The 12173-nt window shown below is 49.1% G+C and overlaps 1 protein-coding gene across 2 annotated transcripts in view; it reads right to left on the bottom strand.

Moving 5' to 3' along the window:
- Positions 1-435: 435 nt before the first annotated feature.
- Positions 436-12173, bottom strand: part of SS18L1 (SS18L1 subunit of BAF chromatin remodeling complex) — a 39520-nt gene continuing 27782 nt past the window's right edge. For both annotated transcript variants that reach the window (XM_054541923.2, XM_054541925.2), the window contains 3 exons: positions 9899-10018; positions 8160-8287; positions 436-3671 (listed from right to left, as the gene is read on the bottom strand). In XM_054541923.2, the coding sequence (XP_054397898.1) occupies positions 3645-3671; positions 8160-8287; positions 9899-10018 (275 nt within the window). In that variant the 3' untranslated portion in view covers positions 436-3644. The remainder of the gene's footprint in view (positions 3672-8159; positions 8288-9898; positions 10019-12173) is intronic.

The raw sequence follows: 12173 nt of genomic DNA, 5'->3' as shown, positions 1-12173 counted from the left end.
TGTCCCTGGTAGCGGAAGCAGGAGGAATACCGGGAGGGCTGCGGGGCGCTCAGCTGCAGCCGCGCTTCTCGCCGTCGCCCTCGCTGCCCGAGCACAAGGGCAGCCGCCCCACCCGTTCCACCCGGTGCCCAGGGACCCCCAGCTCCTCTGACCCCTCCGGTGTTTGCGGAGCCTCCCGGGTCTGATGAGGACACCGCCCTTGCCCGAGGCTACGGGGCAACGCAGAGCAGGCAGTGGGGACCGCAGGGCAGCCCCAGGGCGCTGTCCCCACCGCCCTTACCCTGGCTTCGCCTTGCCGCCGCGGGGATCCGGTGCGGACGCACAGGAACTCTGCCTGGGAGCCGAGGTGACAATCTACCGGGTCTTGGTAGTAAGTATTTGCAAAACAAATCACACCAAAATCCCGTTAACTTCATGAAAACTCACTTTATAGGATGATTTTTGAAGAACCAGTTTATTAAGAGATTACACCAAAAGCATAAACAATTTATACGTCAAACTCCGAGTGAAAAAAAATTAACCAATAAGGATGTTTTTAAAATGTACTGTACTCACAAGACAAATTTGACCTGTTCAATAAATAGAAATGAAGTGGCTAAAAATTTTTAAATGGAAATGGAAAAGTCTTCTTCTTTGTACAGTTTTGAAGGGGTGCTCCCATTCAAGCCTATACGTAGAAAAACCCTGACAAAATCAGAGGTTCACTTAAGACTCCAACCGTATGAGCGTATTAAGGTTTCTTTTCAGATCTTAGGAGATCTTGTCCACCTTAATCCCATTCATAAAGACTCTCGGCATGAGTTCTGATGTACTGTTTTAATATGCTAAGCACTGTTGATTCAACAACAAACCCTAATGGGTGATGAGCTTTTGCATACCAATATGAATTTGTCAGCACTTCTGAAAACTGGCCATCATTTTTCAAATTCACAATTTGCTGGATGTCAGGGAACAATAGGAAGAATGAGCGTCAATTTTCATGTCTTCCTTTGCTTCTTCACTGGCCTTCCATAGAAGTAGTCAGAAAAAAACAAAGCACCATCAACCACACTTCACAAACAATTCATGTTGGCCTAAGCTTTGCTCAACATTCATATGACAGAAGATAGAATAAGTTAATGAAAAGGAACTGCTGGCATCACTTTCCCCACAATATTACATAAAAACGGACAGCACATTAAATAAACATTCTGTTATTAATCATTAAATATATTAACACCAAAAATCATGTATAAATTAGGAAATAAATGTACAAACTATTTTGCAAAGTGCTTTTTAAAATATATACACAACATTCAAGATATTCTTAATGTAAGACATTTCAGATGGAAGTTTTGGGATAAGTGTCCTTTTCTTTCAGAAAGTATTAATACAGCACTTAAAAAAACACAAACACACATAAAAGGCATATTCCCAGATTGGCAAGGAATAAAAATAAACTATTTTCACAGTTATCTAAAATGTTTAACATTTTCAGTGGGAAATTTTAGGCCCCGATTGAGTTTGCAAATTAGTTCTATGAAAATTGACAGGAAAAGAACAAAATCAAGGGAGATGACTCCCTAACTGAAATTGCTAATACTTTTGTCAATTAGCAATTAAGAACTCTCATTTCACTAATCGAATATGAACATATACATTTATTTTTAAGCCCTTACCAGTATTAAGGGTTTTAAAAACCCTTACGCCTACAAAATAAACACTTCTATCCCCATTTGTGTGTGATATCTTTCTCCTAGAAGAGGGGAGAATGTCCTAGAACAGGACTGGTATTCAACACAGGCAAGTCCTTTAATCTGTGCCTCAGTTCTTCATCTCTAAAATGGGAACTGTTACCTGCCTCCAGATTTCCTCATAGGGGCTGTCAGAATTAATTCAAGCAAAACACATAGTGACTTGTAAATTCTAAAGCACTCAACTCTGGATAAAGAATTAATGTTAACTTTTTTTTTTGAGATGGAGTTTCACTCTTGTTGCCCAGGCTGGGGTGCAATGGCGTGATCTTGCCTCACCACAACCTCTGCCTCCTGGGTTCAAGCCATTCTCCTGCCTCAGGTTCCCAAGTAGCTGAGATTACAGGTATGTGCCACCACGCCTGGCTAATTTTGTATTTTTATTAGGGACGGGGTTTCTCCATGTTGGTCAGCCTGGTCTCAAACTCCCGACCTCAGGTGATCCGCCCGCTTTGGCCTCCCAAAGTGCTGGGATTACAGGCGTGAACCACGGCGCCCGGCCAAGAATTACTTTTAACTTTTAAAACAAAACATCAATTAAAGAGAAATATCGTTATTAGTAGGCCTCATATATCAAGCATTGGATATCTTTTGTATTTTCTTGGTAGTTCTTGGAAATTTGTCAGCATTTATCCAAAGATTTTTTTAAAAGGGTTCATAGCAAATATGAATATTATTATTCCATCTAAAGGTTGATCAAGTGTCCATGCTACTTATTAATGGAAGTGTGGGATTTTTTTCCTTTGACCATACTTTTGCAAGTGTGCTGTCTTTAATGTTCACACAGAATTTAAATGGGATTTAATGTCCTAGAAATGTAAAAATTACTCAAGTTTCTCTATATAAAATCTTTACTTTTCATTAGAAAGAACACAGTAACATAACTGGATGTGACTTTCAGACATCCCTAAAAGAAAAGAAATGCTTGCTTGGAGATCTGAGCAAGTAGGTCCTGGAAAAAATAATATAAAATAAACAACTTGCCAACTGTTTGGAAGATTTGGTTTGAATATTTTAAATTACCTTTCAACTTAGAATTGGGCATATTAAATATTCCAATCCCAGAAATGACCATCAGCTAAACAAGGGTCAAAGCCAGAGTAATCTCTGAGGGCCCACTTCCCAGAGAGCTGCCCCTTTCCTTCAGCAATACCGCTGGCCCTGGGTTAGGCAATTTGTCCACAGCCCTTAGGGATTCATATGTATTTGGAATACAGTCATCGATCCCTGTTTACTTTTTAATACAAAAACATGTACCTTTTTGGATAAACGGAATTGGCGAGAGACAGGCAATGGGCAAGCTCTGAAGTGGCCATCTGTGGTGTCTCCCGTGGGAGATGTTCATCTTTTTCGTTATGTAACAGAAACTGACCCAACACACAGAAGATGCCCTCCCACCCACCCCATCGAGGCACAGGAAGAGGCTGCCCTCCAGGGGCTGCATGTGTGTCCAGCTGTGGCGTAGCCAGTTAAAGAAAAGTTGACAACCCACACTACAACACTGCATGAGGAGGGAAATGAGACCTAAGGTCTGTTGACGGGAACAGGTGGACTGTGGTGTCCTCGAGATCTGTCCCGTCCCTGGGCACAGAATGCTCTGACGACAAAATGACCCCCAAAGCTAGCTAGAAACATTGAGAAGGGGGCGGGGGACAAAAAAAGGATACCTCTCCATGTACCGACATACAATACTATACACAGCACCAGAAGTATCACACCACCAAGCGCTGTCTCACGCCAGTGGTGTGCGCTCGGCGTCATACCCAGCATGAAATGAGCACGCTTCACATGCAGACGTGGCACTGGGCGAAAGGGTAACCAACATGTCACAATTCACCAGAGCTGCCGCCAGCCCATCCGGCCCCTGGATGAACACGCTACCACAAGGGCTCCAGCCAGAATGTGTGTCCCTTACTGCTGGTAATTTCCATACTGGCCCTAAAAGAGATCAAGACACAGATTACACCCCTATAGTCATGAGTGAAAGGAAGACAGACGTCCACCCCAGCCAGGACAGGGGGTAGGAGGGACAACGGCAAGCAAACAACCTCTGCTCACATCTCTGCGGGGCAGTGAACGGCTTTCCAGAAGCCACCGGCCAAGCCTGGGGCTAACAACATAGACAGGGCCAAAGGTTCGTTCGTTCAGTCACACACTGGCATCGCTGTGGCTGGGCCTGTGCCAGGCCTGGCATCAGAGCCTTATGCTGGGCCTGCTATGCAGGAAGGCTCTCCTCCAAGTTGGCCCCCCTGGGAGCCAATGCAAACAGCATCTGCCCCCCAGCCTGCTAAAGAAAATGGGAGCAGGGACGACCAGGGTAATGGGTTTCAATCTATAAAAAAAAGTCTGAAGACCCAGCCTGGACAACATGGCCAGACTCCATCTCTACAAAAATCCAAATATGAGCTGGGTGTGGTGGCGTGTGCCAACAGTCCCAGCTATTTGGAGGGTGAGGTGGGAGGATCGCTTGAGCCCAGGAGGTCAAGGCTGCAGTGAGCCATGATTGCGTCACTACACTCTAGTCTGGGTGAGACCCTGTTTCAAAAAAAAAATCTGAATTTGGGAGGCCGAGGTAGGACTGCTTGAGCCCAGGAATTTGAGACCAGCCTGGGCAGCACAGCAAGACCCCATCTCTACAAAAAAATAGAAAAAATTAGCCTTGGCCAGGCGCAGTGGCTCACGCCTGCAATCCCAGCACTTTGGGAGGCCAAGGTGGGTGGATCATTTGAGGTCAGGAGTTCAAGACCAGCCTGGCCAACATGGTGAAACCCCATCTCTACTAAAAATACAAAAAAAAATTAGCCAGGTGGTAGTGGCACGTGCCTGTAATCCCAGCTACTTGGGAGGCTGAGGCAGGAGAATCACTTGAGCCTGAGAGGTGCAGGTTGCAGTGAACCGAGATCATGCCACTGTATTTCAGTCTGGGTGACAGAGTGAGAGCTTGTCTCAAAAAAAAAAAAAAAAAAAAAAAAAAAGACTAAGCCACATGTTGTGGCGCATGCGCAGGAGGTTGAGGCTATGGTGAGCCGTGTTCCTGCCAATGCACTCCAGCCTGGGTGACAGAGTGAGACCCTGTCTTAAAAAAAAAGAAGCCAGGCACGGTGGCTCATGCCTGTAGGATTACAATCCCAGCACTCTGGGAGGATCACCTGAGGTCAGGAGCTCGAGACCACCCTGGCCAACATCGTGAAACCCTGTCTCTACTAAAAATACAAAAATTAGCCAGGTGTGGTGGCACGTGCTTGTAATCCCAGCTACTCAGGACGCTGGGGCGGGAGAATCGCTAGAACCCGGGAGGCAGAGGCTGCAGTGAGCGAGATCGCGCCACTGCACTCCAGCCTGGGCAACAGAGTGAGACTCCGTCTCAAAAACAACAACAACAACAACAACAAAACAACATGAAGAAGAGAGAACTAGACAGCCTGTGCCCCACAAGGCCACAAGGCAGAATTCCTTGGGCAGCAAAACGGAGCATCGGACCCGTGGTGAAAGCCATTCGGGAGACTGCCACAGAGGAAGACAACGGATCATCGTCTGCATGCCTTTTCTCCATGTGTCCCCAGCTAGTTAATGATCAGATTTCCTGAGTGCCCCCAGCGAGGAAGTGGGGGCGGGAGGAAAGCTGTTCCGGCCTGACCGAACACATGTCACATTCTCATTCCCAGAGCTGCCTGTGATGATCCTAGTTAGTGGGAGTCTCTTCTGATGTCTTTCTGCCCCTGCACCGTTGAGTAAGACGGAAAGCCTCAAATCCAGAGCTGCTCAGCTGAAGGCATGGCAGCCCTGGAGCCCTGTAAAACCACGGGCAGCCCCAACACCTCAGCACCTTTTTTTTTTTTTTTTTTTTGAGACAGAGTTTCGCTCTTGTTGCCCAGGCTGGAGTGCAATGGCGCGATCTCAGCTCACTGCAACCTCCGTCTCTATCTGCTCCCGCCCGCCTCGGCTTTCCAAAGTGCTGGGATTATAGGCGTGAGCCATAGCGCCTGGCAGCCTCAGCACATTTTTAAGTGTAACCCAGTGGTTCTCAAACGGAGACGATTTTGCCCCTGGGGCATTTGACAATGTCTGGAGTCATTTTAAATTGTCAGACTGGGCAATGCGGGTGCTATTGGCATCGTGGTGGAGGCCAGGGGTGCTGCAAACATAACACAGTGTGCACAACAGCGCCGGCAGTGCTGGCCAAACGCCATGGCCAGTTACACTGGATTCTGACTAAAGACTATCTTATGTTAATATTTTGCAGTTAGATGGACACATTTCCCCCCAAATGTGCTTTGTGTCTTTTTCTTTTCTTTTTTTTTGAGATGGAGTCTCTCTGTCACCCAGGCTGGAGTGCAGTGGTGTGATCTCAACTCACCTCTGCCTCCCCGGTTCAAGCGATTCTCCCACCTCAGCTTCCCGAGTAGCCGGGCTTAGCAGGCACCCTGCTAATTTTTGTATTTTTAGCAGAGATGGGGTTTCACCATGTTGGCCAGGCTGCTCTTGAACTCCTGACTGCAGGTCATCTACCTGCCTCAGCCTCCCAAAGCGCTGGGATTACAGGTGTAAGCCCCCACGCCTGGCCTTTCTTTTTCCTTTTTTTAAGACAAAGTCTCACTCTCTGTAGGCTGGAGTGTAATGGTGCAATCACGACTCACTACAGCCTCGACCTCCTGGGCTCGAGGGATCCTCGTGCCTCAGCCTTCCAAGTAGCTGGGATTACAGGCATGCACCACCATGCCCGACTACTTTATTTTTTGTAGAGACAGGTCTCGCTATGTTGCCTAGGCTGGTCTCAAACTCCTCGGCTCTAGCGATCCTCCTGCCTTGGCCTCCCAAAGTGCTGGGATTACAGGCATGGGCCACCACGACTGGTCACAGTCTTTTCATAGGTAGCTATAAAGTTATGTGTCCTCTGGTTCAGTCTTATATAGGACCCTCGCTTATTTCAGAAAATCCAAAGAAGTTATTTTCAGGACTGTATGAAGGAGGTATAGCGTCTCATCAGAATCATTCAAATAATTCTAATTTAACATCAGGATGCAGACTGCTGTCCTTCCAGACTCCAGCATGATGCTCCTGTGCAAACTTGGAGGGCCAAACTGGGGCCTGCTCCCCGCTCACCAGCGCCCAGCACACACTGGGGAGAGGCGAGGCTGCAGTGGCCTCACAGTGTCCCAAGAGCACACCAGAGCCCTCCTGACGTCTGTGTAAAGGCCTCATCGGTGTGCCCTTCCCAGGCGTGGCCTTCTGAGTACTGTGTCCTGGCAGGGAGCCTGTGTTACATGATCTTTAGGCTTCTCTACATCTATCTGGTGACCCTTTGCCCTCTTGAAGGAGGACGAGAAGCATTTAAAAAACAGTGTTTGGCCTCTTACCTACCCAATTCCCTGAGAAAAACAAACTTGATCGACGTAGTGCTTTGAAATTTCACTGGCAGTGTAAGTCTCTAACACCTCTGGCCAGCTCAGAGTCACCAACACAGAGCCACTTCCTGCTAAGGACTCTCTCAAAGGAGGCTCCAAAAAACGTCCCAGAGCATTCTCCTTCGTATGCCCCATGCTCCAGCCACCGAGCCTCCTTCGGGCTGCCTTCACTGGGACAAACCTCCTGATGCCTCAGGACCTTGGCACGCCCTCTTCCTGTGCCTGGCTCATTCTCCTCTAGGAGGCCCTCGCTCCTGCAGTGCTCCCACCACACAGACCCTGTCCTCCTCCAGGGGCCCCATCCCACTCAGAGGGAAGGCGATATCTGCTTTATGGAGGCCCCCATGCCCACCTGTCCCTGTCACCTCCCGTCACACTGGCCTCCTCACTGTCCCAAGAGCTCCCGCTCTTCCATCTTCCAAGCTGATCTTTCCTCAGCTCCTTCAAAGCCCTGCTCACTGTTCCTGGGCAGAAAGGGCTTCCCCCTCCCTGGGCTGAGCCTGGGGCTGCCAGCCACTCCCCGCTGTGTCTTCATCCTGGAATTGTCCACACGGGCCAAATGCGGCCACCTGTGCCCCCACCTGGAAGGCGGGCTCCATGTGGGGCCCCCTGCTCTGTCCTCAGGACAGTCTGGCCCTGTGGGACCACCTTATGTCTCCGTAGCGAGACATAAGCTCTAAAAGTGCAGGGTTCGTGTCGCGGCCACACGCCAAGCACTCAGCCAGCGAGACTGGACGCGTGCCCAGTACGCGACAAACACTGGCAGAGTGAATGAATGTGAGAACCAGCATGCAGATCTAATGGTGAGCTTAGGGTATGAAAAGCCAGCTGGATGACTGAGGTGAGCGTATACAGAGGTAATTCTGAAAAACCTTACAGGCTCAGAGACTTAACGTTCTGGAAGGAACCCTGGAAGCCAGTTAGTTCCAGCTCATTGTTCCTCATGGCCATAAGAGAAATCTTCATTTTGTCTCGACAGGCGCGGCGGATGGGCACATCTGGAAACATCCAGAAAGCTTGCCTGTTCATAGCCGTAGGGCCGCTGCTGCTGGGCAGACGGCGCTGTCTGCGGTGCTCGGTAGCTTCCGTACTGCTGGCCTTGGCCTTGCTGGTAGCCGGGGTACTGCGATGGGGCTCCCTGGGCAGGCCCTGAGAAAACACCAGGAACTGTGAGGCCGGCCAAAACGGGCACATCTTTTTTTTTTTTTCTTAACTTAAAAATTTTTTTTAAAACTTCTTCTTTTCCTTGAAAAACTCCTGTCTCAATGCATCAGCCTTTTGTCAATCTCCAGAACACCTGGTACCTGCATGTGCTCCGCATTAACTCCGTACAGCGAGGGTACCATGTAACCGACCCACCAGCCCCTCCAGCCCTGTGAGGTCCCAGGACTGTGCCCCAGGCCCCCCACCAGCATGGCGAGGGCTGATGGGCTCTCTCCATCACCCCAGAACTGCTGCTACCTGAAGGCAGGACAGCCCTCCAGAACCTGCTGGCATCAGTCACACTGGCTGCTGTAACTTGTAACTTAACTATCACAGGAGCTGCTGAAAACCTGCAGGCAGGTGAGACAGAGACATCGTCTCTAGGAAGGCTACGTCAAAGGCTCCGGAAAGAACTGATAGAGGCCAATTTTTTTTTTTTTTTTTTTTTTGAGACAGGGTCTCACTCTGTCACCCAGGCCAGGCTGGAGTGCAGTGGTACGATCTTGGCTCACCGCAACCTCCACCTCCCAGGCTCAAGTGATTCTCCTGCCTCAGCCTCCCAAGTAGCTAGGACCACAGGAGTGTGCCACCATGCCTGGCTAATTTTTGTATTTTTTGTAGAGATGGTCTCACTATGTCATCCAGGCTGGTCTCGAACTCCTGGGCTCAAGCAATCCTCCTGCCTCAGCCTCCCAAAGTGCTGGGATTACAGACATGAGCTACCACACTGAACCTCAAGTAATTTTTTTTTAATTTTTATTTTTTGAGGAGGAGTCTCGCTCTATTGTCTAGGCTGAAGTATGGTGGTGTGATCTCGGCTCACCGCAACCGCTACCTCCTGGTTCAAGCAATTCTCCTGTCTCATCTCCTGAGTAGCTGGGACTATAGGCCCCCACCACCATGCCCAGCTAATTTTTGTATTTTTAGTAGAGACAAGGTTTCACCATATTGGTCAGGCTGGTCTTGAACTCCTGACCTCAGGTCATCCGCCCACCTCAGGCTCCCAAAGTGCTGGGATTATAGGCGTGAGCCACCACGCCTGGCCTCCTCAAGTAATTTTTATACTATTTAATTAGTAATGGCTGTAAAGGGCTGAATAAGCATAGCAGAATCAGGTACGTGCCTCATAAGAAACCACATGTGTGGAGCTCATCCTGAGAACTGAGATTTTGCTCCAAAAAAAGACCTGGGGCAGCCCAGACCTTATTTTTCAGAAGTTTCCTGGGTGATTGTAAGCTGCAGTGAAGGCTGAGACCCACAGGCTTTGACCTGCTCTGTCAAAGAGGTCGAAGCTGGGACTGAGGCATGCAGGTGACGGATAGACGGGACACTGGCTCCCATCACAGGCCACGTGGGCAATGAATTTATGTTTAAGTTAAAATAAGATGTTTCAGGTCTACATGCAGGGATGTTTCTAACTTTTCTGGAAACCTAAAGGTATTCACAATAAGTTTATTACACATCTGCCTGAGCACCAGGGTCACTGAGCACGTACCCACATGTGGCAAGGGCAGGGGTGGGCGCTGGGGGGCCCCGAGGACCGTGCTCCCCTCTTACCGTAGCCCTGCTGCTGCCCGGGGTAGCTCTGCTGGCTGGGGTACTGCTGCTGGGAGTACGTCTGCTGCTGCGCAGCGCCCTGCTGGTACCCGGCCTGCTGCTGGCTGTACTGGGAGTTTCCTGGAGGGAGGGAGGAGACACGGAAATGACTTTCCCCACCTGGGCTAAGGGGGCTCATTCTGTAGCCCACTCACCACACAGTAACTCTGGAATCCCAAAACCAAATCCATTGTTTCGGCGTGTTTATTTTTTCACAACCATTCAAATACTATACTACACTTTTATCTTAGAGAAATACAAATGGAAAGCTAAGAAACGAAATGGTTAATATGACAACTAAGACAGAGACGAACGCCAGCGTCGCGGGTCAAACTGCTCCCCAGAGAGATGCTGACATCCTAACTCCAAGTACCTGTGAATGGAACCTTATTTGGACATAGGGTCTTTGCAGATATAATTTTTTTTTTTTTTTTTTTCAGAGACAGGGCCTCGCTCTGGCACCCAGGCTGGAGTGCAGTGGTGCGATCAGAGCTCACTGAAGCCTCCATCTCCCTGGCTCAAGTGTTCCTCTCACTTCAGCCTCCTGAGTAGCTAGGACTACAGTGTGTGCCAGCGTGCCCAGATAATTTTTTTTTTTTTTTTTTTTTTTTTGAGATGGAGTCTTGCTCTGTCGCTGGAGTGCAGTGGCGAGATCTCGGCTCAGTGCAAGCTCCACCCGCCGGGTTCACGCCATTCTCCTGCCTCAGCCTCCTGAGTAGCTGGGACTACAGGTGCCCGCCGCAACGCCAGGCTAATTTTTTGTATTTTTAGTAGAGAAGGGGTTTCACCATGTTAGCCAGGATGGTCTCGATCTCCTGACCTTGTGATCCGCTCTCCTTGGCCTCCTAAAGTGCTGGGATTACAGATGTGAGCCCCGGTGACCGACCATGCCCAGGCAATTTGAAATCTTTTGTAGAGACAGGGTCTCCCTATGTTGCCCAGGCTGGCCTCAAACTCTTGGCCTCAAGCAATCCTGCTGCCCCTGCCTTCCAAAGTGCTGGGATAAAGGCATAAGCCACCATGCTCCGCGCAAAGAATCCATTTTTCTACTTTACTTTTCTGGTTGGAAATAACTTTCCTTTTTTAGAAGCTGTAAAATTTAAGTATTTTAAAACTGCAATCTAGTATTTTTTCTAAATAACAGCTTTATTGAGATAATGCACATTGGAATGGCTTAAAAACCTATCAGGGTAATTCAATCTGTAGTTAGATGGGATGACAAAACTAACACACGCTCTTATTCCAGGCTGAACTCCTCCTAAGGCGAGAGCTTTGGAAAAACTTACTTGAGCCTTTCCAGTTATTCTCTATCCAGGAAATATCTTGAGTCTTGAACTTCCACGCCTTCCTCAAAATCCAGGGCTGGTTCCAGCAACAGCTGGCAAATGAGCTGTCACCATCACGGGAGAAGACTTAAGGTCACAGTCCTTTATCCTGCCCCCATGAAAGCCATCTGAGACATGGGGGAGTGGGTTTTCAAGAATGTCAGGCTTTTGGGGGTCAGCCTGCATATTCTCATGTTTTATAGCCCACTTTATTTGTTACATAATAAAGGAGCCAGTTTGTGGCCGGGCGCGGTGGCTCACGCCTGTAATCCCAGCACTTTGGGAGGCCGAGGTGGGTGGATCACAAGGTCAGGAGATCGAGACCATCCTGGCTAACACGGTGAAACCCCATCTCTACTAAAAATACAAAAAATTAGCCGGGCGTGGTGGCAGGCGCCTGTAGTCCCAGCTACTCGGGAGGCTGAGGCAGAATGGCGTGAACCCTGGAGAAGGAGGTTGCAGTGAGCCGAGATCGCGCCACTGCACTCCAGCCTGAGCGATAGAGCGAGACTCCATCTCAAAAAAACATTAAAAAAAAAAAAAAAAAAAGGAGCCAGTTTGTAGGAAATGGGCCAGCTTTGCCCTGGTACCCAGCAGGTATGCAACAACTGTGAGAGTGCCAGCTCAGAACACCCAGCCCCAGCACACAGGGACCAGGCCTGGCTCTCACACCCCAGTGGGTGCTCAGGTGATCTAGTGTGAACTGGCAGCAGCCGCCCTATCCCTGAAGAAAGGGGGCTGCTGAGATAACTGCAGGGAAAGGGGGCACAACATCTGTGGAAAAGGCCTTCGTCGTTTTCAGACGTGTTTCATGAAATCTGCAGGGCTCGGGGGAGCCCAAGCCGTGCTCTCAACAGGACAGCAACGGGGCGGGCAGATGTGGGGACTTCCTCCACAACCAGCAAGTACTC

The sequence above is a fragment of the Pongo abelii genome, chromosome 21, assembly GCF_028885655.2.
Source record: "Pongo abelii isolate AG06213 chromosome 21, NHGRI_mPonAbe1-v2.0_pri, whole genome shotgun sequence".
NCBI lineage: Eukaryota > Metazoa > Chordata > Mammalia > Primates > Hominidae > Pongo > Pongo abelii.
Note: the sequence above shows the minus strand (reverse complement) of the source record. Positions and strands in the feature narration are given on the sequence as shown.